The 18,976-nt window shown below is 40.8% G+C and overlaps 1 protein-coding gene across 1 annotated transcript in view; it reads right to left on the minus strand.

Moving 5' to 3' along the window:
* Positions 1–11,688: 11,688 nt before the first annotated feature.
* Positions 11,689–18,976, minus strand: part of LOC124595650 (NFX1-type zinc finger-containing protein 1-like) — a 279,353-nt gene continuing 272,065 nt past the window's right edge. Inside the window, exon 16 of the mRNA XM_047134490.1 lies at positions 11,689–12,864. Coding sequence (XP_046990446.1) covers positions 12,143–12,864 — 722 coding nt within the window. The 3' untranslated portion in view covers positions 11,689–12,142. The remainder of the gene's footprint in view (positions 12,865–18,976) is intronic.

An 18,976-nucleotide genomic window follows, 5' to 3' on the forward strand; every position in this document is an offset into this window, starting at 1 on the left:
CATCCAAACCGTCATCGAACCCATCGTTCTACCATTCCTAGACCGGCAAGGGAACTTGCTGTTCCAACAGGACAATGCACGTCCGCATGTATCCCGTGCCACCCAACGTGCTCTAGAAGGTGTAAGTCAACTACCCTGGCCAGCAAGATCTCCGGATCTGTCCCCCATTGAGCATGTTTGGGACTGGATGAAGCGTCGTCTCACGCGGTCTGCACGTCCAGCACGAACGCTGGTCCAACTGAGGCGCCAGGTGGAAATGGCATGGCAAGCCGTTCCACAGGACTACATCCAGCATCTCTACGATCGTCTCCATGGGAGAATAGCAGCCTGCATTGCTGCGAAAGGTGGATATACACTGTACTAGTGCCGACATTGTGCATGCTCTGTTGCCTGTGTCTATGTGCCTGTGGTTCTGTCAGTGTGATCATGTGATGTATCTGACCCCAGGAATGTGTCAATAAAGTTTCCTCTTCCTGGGACAATGAATTCACGGTGTTCTTATTTCAATTTCCAGGAGTGTATTTTACCCATAAATCAGCTGCTTCGGTGTTGTCCGCTAGCACCAGAGGGAGGTAGCGTGTCAGTAAGTTTAAAGTTTCGCCATAAGTTGGCCAAATTAGTGCAGTCCAATAGGATGTGGGCCATTCCAAACCTCCAATAACTGTTGGTGTAGAGTTGACTGAAGGTCCACACATTGGCAGTTGGCCCCTGAGGCCCCATTCATGTAGAGTAACGAGAATGTGGTGATGCTACATGCTGTTGTATGCCTTACGCATGTCAAAGAAGACAGTGATAAGATGTTAACACCAGGCAATAGCTGACCAAATAGCAGACTCCAGGCAGACCAAATTGTCAACAGTAGAATGGCCTGGGATGGAGCCAAAAGACCCCACAACTCAAGGTACCAAAACAGCCATTGGCTTATCATATAGTTTGGCAGACTTTTTGGTAGGCAACTCCTTCTAGTTTACAGATGAATATCTTAATAGGGACTATTACACCAGCTTAAGAAAAAATATGTTAGATTTCAGCTATGGCAGCATTTGGTCTCAACAGATTAGGTATCTTGTGCATGATAAATTTATTAAAAGCACTTAACTACATTTCATTCAGTAATTCTGTAAATATCAGCAGTCCCAGTTTACTGTAATGTATTCACATAACTTGACAGTCTCCTGACAAATGATCAGGGGAGTCAGTATTATATTCAGATGTTTTATGTTCTTTAAGTTATACTTTCTGACATGTTCCACACCCATGAGAATCATCTCATTTTAGGGTCTCTGGAATGAAAACTGAATCTAATCTAATCTTAAGCAACTTGCAGAGAACATTATGACAGCTGTTCATATCAAGGGGGTGTTTACCCAGTTTCAGTACTGGAATGATCACACTTTCTTGACACCGAGGCAGAAACTCACACTCACTCCAGATACAGTTGAAAATAGCAAGGATGTGACATTGGTGAACCATTGATAAATGTTAGAGGATTTGGCTGTGCATATGGTCTGGCACTGGAGCCATGTCAGGGCAAAAGGCTTGGGCACAGAGGAATTCCCATTCACTGAACAGCGCAGTATGAAGTTCCAGTAGATGTGTAGTAAATGGTAATGGAAGTCACTCTACCTGCTGTTTGAAGACACAAAATGCAGGCTGATAATCCCCAGATGCAGAGGCTTGAGCATAATAAAAAGCAAAATGCGTGGCAACAACACCTGGGTCAGTGCAGACATCACCATTCACAGAGGTACATTGTACACCCACAGCTGGTGTCCACAGAGGCGTCAAATCTTCACCCAAACCTACGAAGGGAGACATGTGGTCCAATGGTAGCAATATACTGTTCCCAGCATTCTCATTTCTTTTCATTAGGTGACAGGCCTGGGTTTTGGAATCAATGAGGTGATCCGTCAATGGATATTACCTTATGACAATGGAGAGCCCGCATGCGATCTCTAATGGCCATGACAATTTTGGGGGACTGTCTTATGATGGAGGCATCCCAAGGAAGAGTGGATCGCTGAGACAGCTGCGAATAGAACGACTGCAGTTGTGCTTTGATACATCAATGTGATGGCATGTGAAGGGCAATGGCAGTGTTGAAAGCATCCCAATCAGCTTTGGAGAGAGCCCATCTGGACAGACACCCATGTGCGTGATGTTGAGGAGGATCAAAACAATCGGAAAATGATCACCGTAGCACATCATCAAGGACTATCCTATGTAGGGATAGGAGAAAACCTGGGCTGTGAATAGATCAAGATCAATGGCTGAATAAAACTCATACACCACAATAAAGTGTGTAGGAACACCTGTACTCAAGAGGCAAGGATCAAACTCTGTGAGCAAGGTTTTGACAGCTTTTCAGCTGCCAGTGGTCATGGTTTCACTCCACAAAGGGCTGGGGCATTGAAGTCACCCAGTATTAGGAAGGGTGAGTGGAGTTGAGAAAACAGTGCAGACAACACTTTCTGGGAGACTTCAGCGAGGGGAGGGAGATACACATTACAGGTGGTAAATTCCAGAGATGCCTTCACACGGACAGCCACAGCCTCCAAAGTTTTGTGTTTGCTGGGGACAGAGACCATAATGTACATGCAAACACCATCTGATGGTCTTTCACAGTCAGTGCAGTTCTTAAAATAGATAGCTATGGCAGGTAGAGGTTCACACTGTTAGGAAAAAAGTTTCCTGGAAGTCAGTGCAAAAAACAGGGGATGCACAGAAAAGATGTCGTAGCTCAGCCAAGTAGTGGAAAAAAATGCTACAGTTCTACTGGAGGATGACACTATCCATTTCCTGTGGGGCTGTGCAGGGATCCAGGAGGCAGGTTATGCCTCAGTGCTGTCTACTGCCACTGATTCTGGATACACCATCAGTACACATTTATTCCGAATCAGGGTGCATAGGTGGATACAAGACCATGGGAGCCACTATGAATGCTGCCTTGGATACATAGGCAGAACATGTGAGGTCTGATGCCATGGGAGGCTATCAGAGTCTCCTTCTTTTTTGATAACTTGCCTTTAAATGATTTAGACTTCTGTGAGGGCTTGTTTCCCCAAGATTCTGAGACAGAGGAGGAATGCGAAGTCCAATTGAGATGTTTTTGGACCCTCTTCTTACGTGTTTGGAGTTGAGTCAGAACACTCATATTTGTCTGTCACCTGACATATTGTGTGTTAATTTACCTTTGATGTAACTCAGTTGCTGTTAACTACCCTCTTTACATGGAGGTCTTGTAAAATGGTATTTCCGTAGAACCATGTGTAGCCCTGGAAAGACTTGAACTCTTCTGCTTTGCAGCTGTTATTGGTGGAAGGAAAATCGATAACTACTCCAATTATGAAATGCTGTTAGCATTTCATCATCGACTGTCTTGTTTTTGTTTCAATGGCTGTACACATCAGAATTACTTCATAACTTGGAACAGATACAATTTAATTCAAACATAACATCCATCTCGAAGGCTCAACAAGAAGTAGTTCACAAGTACGTCATTTCATTTCAGAGCTTTAACTGCTCTTTAACAGTTAAGACACTACCAAGCAGCGACATTAAATGACTGCACACGGTATGTGTTTTGCGACTTACTCCCTACCTAATACTATTTTGTCATGAGCATCTTGTCATAAATAGGGAGTGGGAAATGTCATTTGCTTAAATGGCTTAACACAGCAACTTGCAACTTCTGGCTCCTTCAGAAACTGGCTAGCATCTGGCTGCAGCTCAACAGATTCCTGGAATAGGAGCATCCCAAGGGATCCCTTCCTGTAAAGGGACGCCAGAGGGGGGTGGTACTTCTCCCACTGGATTTGGGGACTGACATCACTGGTGGATAGGGAGTCAATGCTTCAGAGGAGGTGTGGGGGAAGCAGTAATAGGAGGGCTCCCAGCTATCAGGAGAGCAAGTGTAGTTGGGCAGCCCCGAGGGCTGGACTTAGAAGATACAGTGGGTGATGACACAGTCACTAAAGCTGATGATGATGTCGTAGCATTGGCATACATCATAGTCATGTAGGTGAACATATTTCTTCGTGGCCTCTTGATATGTGAGGTGATCAAGGGTCTTGTATTCTTGGATTTTCTTTTCATGTTTGAAAATGGTGCAGGGCAGAGGGAAAGGTGTTCCACATAGTTGACACAGATGGGAGGAGGGGCACAACGAGCTTCATGAGCAACTGACAGCCAAAATCCCTGCAGACTGGGCTACCATTGCAACCAAAAGACCTGTGTCCAAATCACACGCATCTGTAGCACAACATATGGCTTGATATCACAGTGATACACCATCACCTTCATTTTCTCAGGCAATGAGTCATCTTCACAGGCCAAGATGAACGCTAGAGTATCAACTTCGTTCCCTTTGGTCCCCAATGTATGCGACAGACAAAGTGCATGCCTTGTCGCTCCAAATTAGCATACAACTTGTCCTCAGTCTGTAAAAGGAGATGTTCGTGGAAAATGACATCCATATCATATTCAGACTTTTATGGGAGGTTATAGTGATAGGAGTATCATCCAACTAGTAGCTGGCGAGCAGTCCCGTGACTGAGCAGGGGAGGCCTTTCTAAGCAGAATAGAACTACCTTCCATTTCTGATATCACTGTCACTTCCCCAAGCCCGTCCTTAAGATGTTCAATGAAGAACAAAGGCTTTGTGGTCAAATAGGAATCCCCAGCTGTCCTAGGCCAAACCAAGTACAGGTGGGGGCAGGATTTCTCACATTCTCTCTGAGCCCCATGTTGCTCCCATGCCATAGCCAGGGAAGTTAACATTTTGAGGTCATACCTCTCCATGTTGTTGATGTTTTTGCCTCAGAACAGACTGCTGGGGCTGTGCAGCCACCAGAAAAAGAAAGTTTAATTCACTCCATGTGTCCATCTTCCACCATGGTACCACTGACTCCAAACAGGAGCTCTCTCCATGGGCACAACCCAGCCACAGCAACGGTTACCTGGCCAGTAAGCTTTTGCCTAGGGTGCCCAGGTACTATGGGCACGTATACTCCTGGTCTTGTGTGGGATGTTTCCAGCTCAGGCACCAACAGCGCGGTCCCTGCACGGTCAGCGAGCTATAGGTACTGATGACTGCCACCCACAATGGAATTGCTACTGTGGTGGTATTTGAGCATAATACCGTTGCAAGCAAGATGGGTGCTGGGTGCAGAAAGAGAAAAACACAAAGGTGGAGTATATGCTGCACTGGGTGACCTTCCCTGTATGATCTGAACTTCTGTAAAATTTAGAAATGAAATATCAGGTTTCACTTAACAAGAGGACCATATAATTAGTAATTAAAAGTTGTAAGAGGGCTGGAAGATAAGAAAACAAGTGTCTGAAACACAAACCAGATCCAAGCACAATTGTCACTGAGAAAACCATCCAATGGATAAGATAGAGAGAAAAGAAGAATAATAGAAAGACAGACTTGCAGCACGGAAAGGGAAGGAGTTTCCCTGCAATACATCCTACGTTCCCGTAACCCTCATGGCCTCAACCTTCGTTAGTCACAGTCCTCACCCATCCAGCCTCCGCCCTGTTCCCATTCCAGCACTATACAGTCGTCATTTCACTGACACACCCAGTCTTTAAATTTCTTTTATTTCTCTCCTTTCCGCTACTTACCCCCTCCCTCTTCTGCACCTTCTCTCCTGCCCTCCATCTAAACTGCAACACTTCACTGTCCACCACTCCCACCATACTATTCCTCTCCCTCCCCGCCACAGCCTCCTCCTTACCCCCACCTAGTTGCCACTCCCATCATGCACTGGTGCTGCTGTTGGCAGTGTGGTTTCAACTCTCTGAGACTGCCGATGTGAGTGCAAGTTGCGTTTACGTGAGTGTGTGTGTATGTGTTTCTACTGCTGACAAAGGCATTCATAGCCGAAAGCTTTAATTGTGTGACTCTTTTTGTTGTGACCATCGCGACTCAGTATCTACATCTACGTCTACATCTACGTCCATACTCCGCAAGCCACCTGACGGTGTGTGGCGGAGGGTACCTTCAGTACCTCTATCGGTTCTCCCTTCTATTCAAGTCTCGTATTGTTCGTGGAAAGAAGGACTGTCGGTATGCCTCTGTGTGGGCTCTAATCTCTCTGGTTTTATCCTCATGGTCTCTTCGCGAGATATACGTAGGAGGGAGCAATATACTGCTTGACTCTTCGGTGAAGGTATGTTCTCGAAACTTCAATAAAAGCCCGTACCGAGCTACTGAGCGTCTCTCCTGCAGAGTCTTCCACTGGAGTTTATCTATCATCTCCGTAACGCTTTCGCGATTACTAAATGATCCTGTAACGAAGCGCGCTGCTCTCCGTTGGATCTTCTCTATCTCTTCTATCAACCCTATCTGGTACGGATCCCACACTGCTGAGCAGTATTCAAGCAGTGGGCGAACAAGCGTACTGTAACCTACTTCCTTTGTTTTCGGATTGCATTTCCTTAGGATTCTTCCAATGAATCTCAGTCTGGCATCTGCTTTACCGACGATCAACATTATATGATCATTCCATTTTAAATCACTCCTAATGCGTACTCCCAGATAATTTATGGTATTAACTGCTTCCAGTTGCTGACCTGCTATTTTGTAGCTAAATGATAAAGGATCTATCTTTTTGTATATTCGCAGCACATTACACTTGTCTACACTGAGATTCAATTGCCATTCCCTGCACCATGCGTCAATTCGCTGCAGATCCTCCTGCATTTCAATACAATTTTCCATTGTTACAACCTCTCGGTACACCACAGCATCATCTGCAAAAAGCCTCAGTGAACTTCTGATGTCATCCACCAGGTCATTTATGTATATTGTGAATAGCAACGGTCCTATGACACTCCCCTGCGGCACACCTGAAATCACTCTTACTTCGGAAGACTTCTCTCCATTGAGAATAACATGCTGCGTCCTGTTATCTAGGAACTCCTCAATCCAATCACACAATTGGTCTGATAGTCCATATGCTCTTACTTTGTTCATTAAACGACTGTGGGGAACTGTATCGAACGCCTTGCGGAAGTCAAGAAACACGGCATCTACCTGTGAACCCGTGTCTAAAAACCTCCGATGTATGGCGAGTAGCAACTTTCCTTCTCTGGTATTGTTACATTCCATCCTGGATTTTCCATTGTTTGAAAATCTTGTTTAATTTTTAAAAGCTCTGAAATGAGAGAGATGTTCTTCTCACTGAAAAAGGTGGAGCTGATACACAGCTGTCGCATCCTACCTGGCTGTTAAATTTGTCATTTTCGGTCGACATCACATCCCACATGTAAGAATGAAACTGAAATCTCAGGTCAGAGGAAGTTGACGCTGTTTCAAGCACAACTGGAAGGAGAAAACATCTCTCATTTTCACTGTTTTAGCGAGTTTTATGCTACAATGCTCAAAGACGTTAACCTTGGTTTTCTGAATATATACATATATGTGACTTGAAGAAACATTTTTTGGAGAGATTTTTAGACTTGCACAAATATGTGAGGACATTCTTTGTTCCAGAATCACTTTGATTTAGCCTTGATGATATGCCAGTGGAACTACACTTCGAGCTCACTGACTTGCAAGCAAATGACTTGTTGAAAGAGAACCACAGAGAATGAAAACTTCCTGAATTTTGCATTTACTTACCTGATGAGTTTCTGAAAAAAAAAAATTGTTTGGAACAACTTAGGTTTGTGAGCAAACCTTTTTGAAAATGAGGTATGTTAAAGTCAGCGTATTGAATGAGGCTGACTGATGAATATTTGAAAACAATTCTCTTGATTCGATATAGCAATACCAAACCGAACATTGATGAGAACCTTAAGGGGACACAGTCGCGAGGGAACTCCCATAAGGAATCAATGCTAAAACAAGTAAATGTCAGGTACACTTTCTGAAGTAACTAATGGAGATAAAGACCTGAAACTTTTACAGTGTACAGCTGAAACATCATTCTCAAATCACATAAAATGGTTAATGTATTTTATATATTTCATGAGTAATCATTTTTTCGTTCTATAAGACAAAAAATTAAAACTTTTCTAAACACCTTGGAGCTTGTAAATCTGTTCTTTTTATCACTACTGGTCTATTTTTTTATCTAATTAATCATCGTTGTATTAACAAGAGATACTGTAAGTCTGATGACTGTAGCAGTCATAGTTTTTGAGAAAAGTGTAGCAGAAGATCAAAAAATGTAGTTTTGAGAAAAATGGTATTACAGTTTTACATGCAAGAAAGTAATGTACAATGTCATACACACACACTTTTAAAACATTCCAGGGCTATACTGTGGCTCAGCTTCTTGATCTTTATCTTCTTTTCTTTGATCTTCTGGCTATCCAGGCCTCCTTGGTAGCATTTCCTGCAGAAATATCAGCATAACAGATACGGTCCATGTCAATCTCTTTCAGTCCCCTTTCAGTATTGATACCATCCTTTGTTCGCAAGAGTCTTAATACATCAGTCTTCTTTGACACACCAGCACTGAAGCACATCACTGCATCATGAACACGAAATTTTAGTGTTTTTTTTTTTTCCAACAAAAACAGTTTTTGGTAGCCTTGTCCAAATGACAGAATTCAAACTTTCATTTGGGTTTTGAGTTTTTCCATGGAGACACTTTTTCAAGAGCTCTTGCTGGCTAAGGTCTCTGAAAATGGGTTCCACAGCTAGCAGGATTTTTTCTGGAATTGAATGTTCGTGCTTATAGCTGGAAGATGTAGCTGGGTTGTTGAATTTGCACCAGCTGTCAGGTCCCCTTGGGCAAAGGTTATGTTGTGGTTCCTCATCTGTTGAAATTTTATGAAAGAATATAGCCCAGATGGCTCTTCTCATTGCTTCTACATTGTTGCAGTTATTTCCAATGGCCATACCATAATAAGTCTGGATCCTGTCTATTTCAGACTTTGTCAGGCCCCCTTTACCACCTAACTTTTTTTCCTTACATATCTTTAGAAGTCATGATCCCATTCTTTTCTGTACATGTCCTATACATTCCAGTTTATTAATTTTGACTCTAGGCCCATAAGGTTTATCTTCTGCCACTTTCTGATATGCCTTACTGTCCCCGTCCCCACAGACCTTTTGAAAATGTTGGGACTCGGACCAGTATTTCCAACTTTATGCAAGTGGCCGCCATATCTGCTTTGATTACCTGTATAACATCATGGACAGACCCAAACTTCCATATCTTCCAATGTCTGTTTCCCACAGTGCTTGCTCAATTATGTGATTCCCACACAAGCAGACTAACTTAATTTTATCATCAGCCCGCCTTGGCTTTGGCACGAAATGTGTTAGTGCAGTGTCTGTATTTGACAAGAATCTGTAAAATTCAATACATGGATGTCTGAAGGAACGTAATGTCTAACCTTACAGACACTGTCAAATATGGGCACCGCAATAATGTATTTCATGCCAAATCCAAGGCAATCTGACAATAAAACTAAATACATACCTCCCTGTGATCAGATAGCGAAACTGGTTAAGGCATCTGTTTGCATAAAGTGGGAAATTCAGGTTCTAATTCCTGTCTGGCACAAATTTTCTTTCCATTTATTTCTAATAAATTGTGTAGCTGTGCTGGTACTGTGTTCGCAATTTGCGGATACATTTCGTGATTTAATGTATCTATAAATTGCCTGCAGCAAAAATGAACATTGTCATATTTACAGGGATTCAGATTTGTGCTTATGAATCATCTCTGTAATACATGCATGTCGATTGAAGATATCTATACCAACTCTAGAATTATGCCTCTGAATTGCTTTGATCTCTTTCATTAATCCCACCTGGCGGGAGTTCCAAACACTCCAGCAATACTCATGAATGGGTCACCCAAGTGTTTTATGTGTGATCTCCTTTATAGCTTTATACACGAGCTAAACTTTCCTAAAATTTCCCAATAAACCGAAGTCGACCATTTCACCTTCACTACTATCGTCCGTACAAGCTCATTCCATTTCATATTGCTTTGCAACATTACGCCTAGATATTTCATCAATGTGACTATGTCAAGCAACACACTGCTAATGCTTTATTTGAACATTACAAGATTGTTTTCCTTATTCATCTGCATTAACATGATTTTTTCTACATTTATAGCAAGCTGCCATTCATCACACCAACTAGAATTTCTGTCCAAGTCATCTTTTATCCTCCTACAGTCACTCAACTATGGCACCTTCCCATACACCATGGCAAAATTAGCAAACAGCTGCAGATTGTTGCTCATCCTGCCTGACAGATCATTTATCACCCTGCCTGACAGATCATTTATGTATACAGAGACCCCTGTTTGATCTAAGGTCACAGATTTCTCTTTCTTGCATAATCTGTGAGGATAACTCCTCGAAAATCCAATTGTTTGCATTAATTTCTGGATGGTAGATGGTGAACTCAAAATTTGTCCGCTGTAATGAGATTGTTGAAAAATTCATTCTCTTGTTGGTGGACATTTTCAACATCTCCGCTGCAGATGTCATATGCTGCTCCCTGCTCCACTGGACCAATACTTTTACCACATGCAGTATGTTGTGAGCTGATCCTACAGCAGTACCAACCTCTGACAATTGTTTCAATGGTAATGCATCTTTCAGAGACAACAACAAAGCTTCCAACTTTGCGCTGATCCTTGGTTCATCTACTGAGGTCATACAGGTCTGGAATATGCATTAAGCAGCAGCACATTGTTATACAGTTTTCCACCTTATTTACTGGCCCATGATCTCTACATACATATAAAATTTCTGTTTCATTAATACTTTTCTTCACTAATTTTCCTTGCAAATGCAAATTATGAATCCCTGCATCTGTAGCCATGTTACTCACTGCAGCAAATGCAAATTAGGAATCCCTGCATCTGTAGCCATGTTACTCACTGCAGCAGCCATATTGCTTCTTTTCACTACAGTAATACTGCCAAACAATGCACCTCTGAAAGAATTTTATGGAAAAAATTGTGTTTACAATGCATAATTATACATTCAGATATTCATTTTGTGTAAGTTCCTATGGGGCCAAACTGCTGAGGCCATTGGGCCCTAGGCTTACACACTATATAATCTAACTTTTGCTAAGGGCAACACACACATCCAAGCCCGAGGGAGGACTTGAACCTCTGATGGGGAGCCACGCTAACCATGGCAAGGTGCCTAGACCGTGCAGCTACCCCACCCGGCGATATTAATACAGTTCTTGTTGAAGATATCAGCCTTATGACCGTCCGTAGTTTAACTCCTGAAAGGAGAGACACTTGTTAGTTGGAATGAAATTAGTGAAGAGAACAAGAATCACGTTTCATTTTTTCATTTAAAATTCATCTGACTATAAGCTCCCCCCCCCCCCCCCCCTTTCTCCTGTAGATGCAGCACATCTAAGATTAAGTCAATTAAAATGAAACATTAAAATTTAGATACCATTTGCCCATCAGTATTTTTTCGTGTGTATTCTACTTTTTCTTTGGTCCATATCACCAGTTTATTAATTTGGTCTTTTATCTGTTAGGCAACTGATTAGGTTTATTTTTCTGTTTAGGCACAAAAGCACAGCTTGCTCCCTTTTTATGTCCCAGGTATTTGTATTACTTCATAATCTTTTAATACATCATAGTTATGTCCTGGTGATGTGTTAGTACACCTTTAAATTTAATGTTATAAGAGGAAGAGTACTTTAATAATATCAAGTTTCAGGAACGCAAAAAATAGTATGTCTTTCAGTTTTCTTTAATTAGTACAAGTGCTTGATTTTCATATAGTGGTAAACATTGCACATAATACTGCTACCATAAGTATCACACAAGTAAAGGCACAGACATTTGGTGGAATCTAATGAGCTATTTACATTCACCATACAATGATTAAAATAAGTTGCTTCATTTCATACAGGAACCAGTTACAGTTTACACAGCATAAAAAAGTAAATACTTGTAAAAACAATATTCACACTGATGCAGTCTTAGGTTATCATCAAATTTGGGCATAGGCTTATAACAACGTAATCTACATTAACCATACATAAATAAAGTTCATGCTTACAGATAAACAAGTTCCCATGAAAAAAAATGTTCACATAGTAGGATAAGATGGATGCACTGACCCATCAAGCCCCTCAGCGAGGCTATTGTTACTATGCAACCAACGGCTGCCACCATCAATTCTAACCCCAAGCAGGGCGTGTTGACCCATCAAGTTCCCCAGCATGACGATTGTCGTCTAGCAACCGATGGCTACTACCACCAATTCGTGCCCCACAATCCGGACACTTTCCTACTTCCATTGCTCCTCCACATTCTCCAATAGCATAGTAATGTCCATTTGGGCATTTGTACCAATGACCAGGTGTTAAACCTACTGCTTTCACAATCTCTCTCCTTATTGTTTCAATATCAAGTGGGGCAACAGCCTTCAACTGTTTGTTCAATTTATCCAAAATTTCTTTCAGTTTTTGGTCATTTGCTGGTGTGTAACTTTCAATAGATTTTACTACTTGCAAAGCTTTTTTGTGTAAATCCTTAATAACATCATTAGATCGGGATGATTTGAAATCATCGCTGCTCTCAATACTGCGGAACTGAGCTCCTCTCATGAATCTGCTTACTTCCAAATTGAAATCATTTACTTCCTGTTGACTCATATTTATATTCCTTGTTCTCATCAAATACACCAGCCTGTCAAACTGCTTCATAAGTTTTTTACATGGTTCTCCATTCAAAGCTTTATGAAAGAGTTTCACAGTTTCAAGAAGTTTTGAGACAAACTCTATTTTAATTGATAGTGAGTCGAGGTCTGTTTTTGAAAGGAATATTCGTCTTTTTCCCTGTACATTTTGTAGGTTAGATTGCAGTAATGTTAGAATCTTCTGTATTTCGCTGCTTTCTCCTGTAAAACCAACAATGTATTCATTATATAAAATAATGAAACATAATTAAATAGATATTATGTACAAAACTCTCACACAGTAAATACTAATTTTAGAAACCACCATTCAAACAGGCGGTATTAAAATATTGGTAGATATTTTGCACTTGAAACAGTACTCATCCAGGTCAAAGGCTTTAGCAGTATTATTGATAGATCAAAATACTGATTGCAAAGGGGTTCCTGAAGCACTCTCTGACAGCATTGTCTGAGTAATGAATGACTTTGTCTGGCAGTACTGGCAATTTAGTATGAAACAGCACCCCTCAAGGCACAATATATTGGCAAAAGCTATGTGGGAGAGGGAGGTTTAATTTAAGAAAACCGCAAGCATGCATGCGCGCGAGCACACACACACACACACACACACACACACATATACTGAAGCAAGTTTACCTACACTTTTAACATTGAGGGATGTTTTGGAAGTAAGTGCCAGTTGATATTAAGCAAATGCAAATGGATTTTTACAACTATTTTATCACTGCACGAGAGCCTATACTGTAATCTACTCAATATAACATCCACCATAATGCACTTGCAACCAGCAGCCTATTTCTTAGTTCCATTCACTTACAAATCTGTCACCTACTTTGCAAACTACTACAGAATATCTATTTTGGCATCTACTATTATACTGGTGATGGCAGATAAAATGGAGTTAGTAATCAAATGGCACTGGTAATCAAGCTATTTGCAGATGTGATGAGATACTCATATTTTGTTTGTAAGATCATATGCGAATGGGCACTGAAACGCAAAATCATCTACTGAGCTTGTCGCATCTTTTTGTTTCGAATTATGCAACAAGTTTTAATTAAGGTCTCTCATTAGATCTCAGAATTGATTGTGTTTGTTACCCGGGGGCAAAAATTCCACAAGCAATAACCCTTGCTTGCTGCAATATGTTGTGTACAGGAAGTTTTGAGCTTGTACGATTTGGATGAACTTCACTTTTTTTTAAGCGATGTCGAATGCCTCTGTTTCAGGGACTGCTGTTTTCATCCTGGCAGGTAACATGGGCAACATATTTTAAGTCTCTAGTGACCATCTGGATTAAAAATTAGTTATGTTATTTATTTATTTACACTACACATCTAGTTCCGTAGGACAAAATTGAGGAGCAAATCTCCAAGGTCATGGAACATGTCAGTACATGAAATTACAACATAAAAGTAATAACAGATGAAATAAAATGTTTATGAACCCAAAAAAGTCAAGCCATAAGTTTAAGCAAATGCAATCAACAATATAATATAAGAATCAGCTTAATTTTTCAAAGAACTCCTCAACAGAATACAGGGAGTGACCCATGAGGAAACTCTCCAGTTTTGATTTGAAAGTGCCTGGATTACTGCTAAGATTTTTGAATTCTTGTGCTAGCTTACTGAAAATGGATGCAGCAGTATACTGCACACCTTTCTGCACAAGAGTTAAGGAAGTGTGATCCACATGCAGATTGGATTTCTGCTGAGTATTAACTGTGTGAAAGCTGCTACTTCTTGGGAATAAGCTGATACTGTTAACAAGAAATGACAGTAGAAATATATATAAGGGAGGGAGGGAGGGTGGGAGGCAGGCAATGTCAAAATACCTAGACCAGTGAACAGGGGTCAACAAGAGGTTCGCGAACTTACACCACTTATTGCCCGAACTGCGCATTTCCCAGCCAAAAATATCCTTTTAGGATGGGAAGAGTCACCTCAAACTATAGTACCATATGACATGAGTGAATGAAAATAAGCAAAGTAGACTAATTTTTGGTTCAAACGATCACTTACTTCAGATACCGTTCGAATAGTAAAAATGGCAGCATTAAGTCTTTGAACATGGTCCTGAACGTGGGTTTTCCCTGACAGTTTACTATCTATCTGAACATCTAGAAATTTGAAATATCCAGTTTCACTGATCATATGCCAATTCTGAAAAATTAAAATGTCAGGTTTTGTTGAACTGTGTGTTAGAAACTGTAAAAACTGAGTCTCACTATGATTTAGTGTTAGTTTATTTTCTACAAGCCATGAACTTATGTCATGAACTGCACTATTTGAAACACAGCCAATGTTGCACACAACATCCTTTATACCAAGCTAGTGTCATCAGCAAACAGAAATATTTTAGAATTACCCATAATTATAGAGGGCATATAATTTATTTAAATAAGTACTAATAAGAAAATTCGAAGTCCTGGCCACTTGAATGGTTTTATGCAACTCAGCATTATCAGTACGAGGAATGGGAACAGCTTCCAGTAGTTTAAGCATTCGACTTTTTATAAAGAACACTTACTGCAACTAGAATAAAGCCATTAGATGAGGACAAAGTTTCCATTGTCTTGAGCTTTTTTCATCAGATTTCTGCACTAAGTCGTAAGCAATGACAGATCGTTGTCTCCTTTGCACTTCATCATGAACCATCTTTAAATGCTCTAACTCATTTTCTTACCATTCCATCACTGAAACTAATTTGGCAATGCATTTTCACTGTTTTTATTTCTTTCGGACATTTACGACAAATTGCTTAATGTATTTAACACTTGGCATGATTTTCAATTAACTTAGGCATTTTAAAGTAGCATAAACAAAAACAAATAAGAATGTTTCCATTACAGTGTCCGTGGGTAGCCAACAGACTTGGTACTCAGCACACATCGCCACCAGCAGAGACCATATTTAAAAAGGGCCTTCTCTCTCTTTTCTTTCTTTTTTTCTGTATTTTCTCAGCACAATTACAGCTCCAGCATCAGTGTATACAAGCTAACAATGTCAAATACACTACTGGCCATTAAAATTGCTACACCAAAAAGAAATGCAGATGATAAACGGGTATGGACAAATATATTATACTAGAACTGACAAGTGATTACATTGCATAGATCCTGAGAAATCAGTACCCAGAACAACCACCTCTGGCCATAATAACGGCCTTGATATGCTTGGGCATTGAGTCAAACAGAGCTTGGACGACGTGTACAGGTACAGCTGCCCATGCAGCTTCAACACGATACCACAGTTCATCAAAGGTAGTGAATAGCGTATTGTGATGAGCCAGTTGCTCGGCCACCTTGACCAGACATTTTCAGTTGGTGAGAGATCTGGAGAATGTGCTGGCCAGGGCAGCAGTCGAACATTTCCTGTATCCAGAAAGGCCCGTACAAGACCTTCAACATGCGGTCGTGCATTATCCTGCTGAAATGCAGGGTTTCACAGGGATCGAATGACGAGTAGAGCCACAGGTCATAACACATCTGAAATGTAACGTCCACTGTTCAAAGTGTTGTCAATGTGAACAAGAGGTGACCGAGACATGTAACCAATGGCACCCCATACCATCACGCCGGGTGATACACCAGTATGGCGATGACGAATACACGCTTCCATTGTGCGTTCACCACGATGTCGCCAAACACGGATGTGACCATCATGATGCTGTAAACCGAACCTGGATTCATCCGAAAAAATGACGTTTTGCCATTCTTGCACCCAGGTTAGTTGTTGAGTACACCATCGCAGGCGATCCTGTCTGTGATGCAGCATTAATGGTAACCGCAGCCATGGTCTCCGGGCTGATAGTCCATGCTGCTGCAAACGTCGGCGAACTGTTCGTGCAGATGGTTGCTGTCTTGCTAACGTCCCCATCTGTTGACTTAGGGATCGAGTTGTGGCTCCACGATCCCTTACAGCCATGTCGATAAGATGCCTGTCATCTCGACTGCTGGTGATACCGAGGCCGTTGGGATCCAGCACGGCGTTCTGTATTACCCTCCTGAACCTACCGATTCCATATTCTGCTAACCGTCTGTGGATCTCAACCAATGCGAGCAGCAATCGCGATAGGCTACAATCAGACCTTTATGAAAGTCGGAAATGTGATGGTACGCATTTCTCATCCTTACACAAGGCATCACAACAACGTTTCACCCGGCAACGCCGGTCAATTGCTGTTTGTGTACGAGATATTGGTTGGAAACTTTCCTCATGTCAGCACATTGTAGGTGTCACTACCAGCGCCAACCTTGTGTGAATGCTCTGAAAAGCTAATCATTTGCATATCACAGCATCTTCTTCCTGTCAGTTAAATTTCGCGTCTGTAGCACGACATCTTCGTGGTGTAGCAATTTTAATGGCCAGTAGTGCAGAACGACTTTTTCTCAGTTTATTGAATGTGTTTACGAAAAGTTACTTCAGAATAATGAAAATATCACAAATTATTTGACACTCATCAGAAATTATTCCTGTCAACTGATGGGACATCAGAATCAACACCAGGCAACAGAGGAGGAGCTCTGGTCACAAAAACAGAGCAACAAATGGAACAGACCTGGCAGCTCTGAGCCTCCCCTTTGGTGCTCCATTAAATCATACCATGCTCGTTCTGAGCATTCATACTCAGGGGTGACGTGATTGAGTGTGAAACATTGAAGCAAGTATGGGCATGCAACCACCCCCCCCCCCCCCCCCCCCAATTTACAGACCTCTAGTCTACAAGCTAATTTTTTGGGCTGTTGATTTTATATTGTTGGGAGATGTTTAGTAAAATAGTGATCCATTAATACAATTCCTGGCATTCAGTAGCTATGAAATTTCTATCTAAACACCGTTACTTTAATCTTACAGAGAAGAAAACAGCAACCAGTCACTGTTTTCTTCTCTGTAAGAATTAACCTACATTAATTGTACACAGCTACGGTCTCACCATGTCAGTTTTAGACAAAATAGCAACAGTTACTTTAATTTTACTTGTAACATTCTTAAAACGCTACAAATATAGGGCAAATAAATATTGGTGTATGAGAATCTTTTCAAATGAAATAGTCTCAAAATAAAGAATATATTCTGATAAACTTTCTATTGTTATCAAACTTAATTTAATGGCATTTAAATTACACAATTTTTTTAAAGTTACTGAATAATTTTTTGTTTCCTCTGTGAAACAAAGCATGTCTGCTAACACTTTTTCTTTATTAACAATTCAAACACAGTCAATGACTTCTTGGTGTACTTAGCTCTAATCATTGCAGAAAAAAGTTGTCCACAGAGATATGGACTCCATTCAGAGACATAATTATGGCCGCAAGTTGTAAGAATGCAGAATTTATGAGTGAAATTCATGAATATTAGAGTGTTTTTTGAAACAGATGTATAAAGTTAATGAATATAATAATATGGAACATTAATTTCTTTTCTTGGAGAGCAAGTCAGAGAGTCAAGAGTGCACTAAATGGTACTGTGAATATAGCTAACAGCAACTGCCTTTAAACTGAAAAATATAAATCACTGAATTTTCACCTAGTGAAAAATATTTTCACTAAGTTTAGTGCTTTACTTATTTGCTTATAAAAGCTGGCAAAAATACTGTGGTTCTGAGGCCAAAGGCTACAGAATAACAGTCACTGCCATTGGTGAATTCTGCAAAATCTCTACTCAAAAAGAGTCTTTACACATTTATCACATCAATATCCACCTCAGAATCTAAGGTCACTAACTCACACTTGTACAGTGGTGCTCAACTCAAAGGTGACTGGTTTGATACTGATGGTGAAAGGAATTTCACCACTAGCATTCTGATTGAGAAGAGCCACTGATCGCCACATTTTTGTATTACTGTCCAGGATAGCATTCAAAATCTCCCTACAGCATCAGATGGAGTGAACATATTATGCATTGTTGATGGTGATCCAATCTTTGGATGAGACGATAAGCTCAATGAAGTATGTCATGTCACTATGAGTAGTGTCATAATGTTTGGATTTTGTGATTGAAGTGCTCAAAACACAAAGCTGAATAGTAGTGTGTGATCTCAGCATACATTAGCCGAACCTACTTGGTGTACAAGTTGCATGTAGATCAGTTATTGTATGTTACAACTGGTAGTTCTGGCAGACATTTTAATGGCTATTCATTTTTGTGATTAATCAGAACGAACAAAATAAAAGCACATTATTTTACAACATTGTTATCGGTGTGTACTCCTCAAAATAGTTCACATTTTAGACTATTCACTGACCTGAAGCTTTTGGATTAGAAGAAAGACAACATGTAGAAGATTCTATGTGAGTGGTACTTCAATGACA

This window comes from Schistocerca americana, chromosome 2 (assembly GCF_021461395.2).
Source record: "Schistocerca americana isolate TAMUIC-IGC-003095 chromosome 2, iqSchAmer2.1, whole genome shotgun sequence".
NCBI lineage: Eukaryota > Metazoa > Arthropoda > Insecta > Orthoptera > Acrididae > Schistocerca > Schistocerca americana.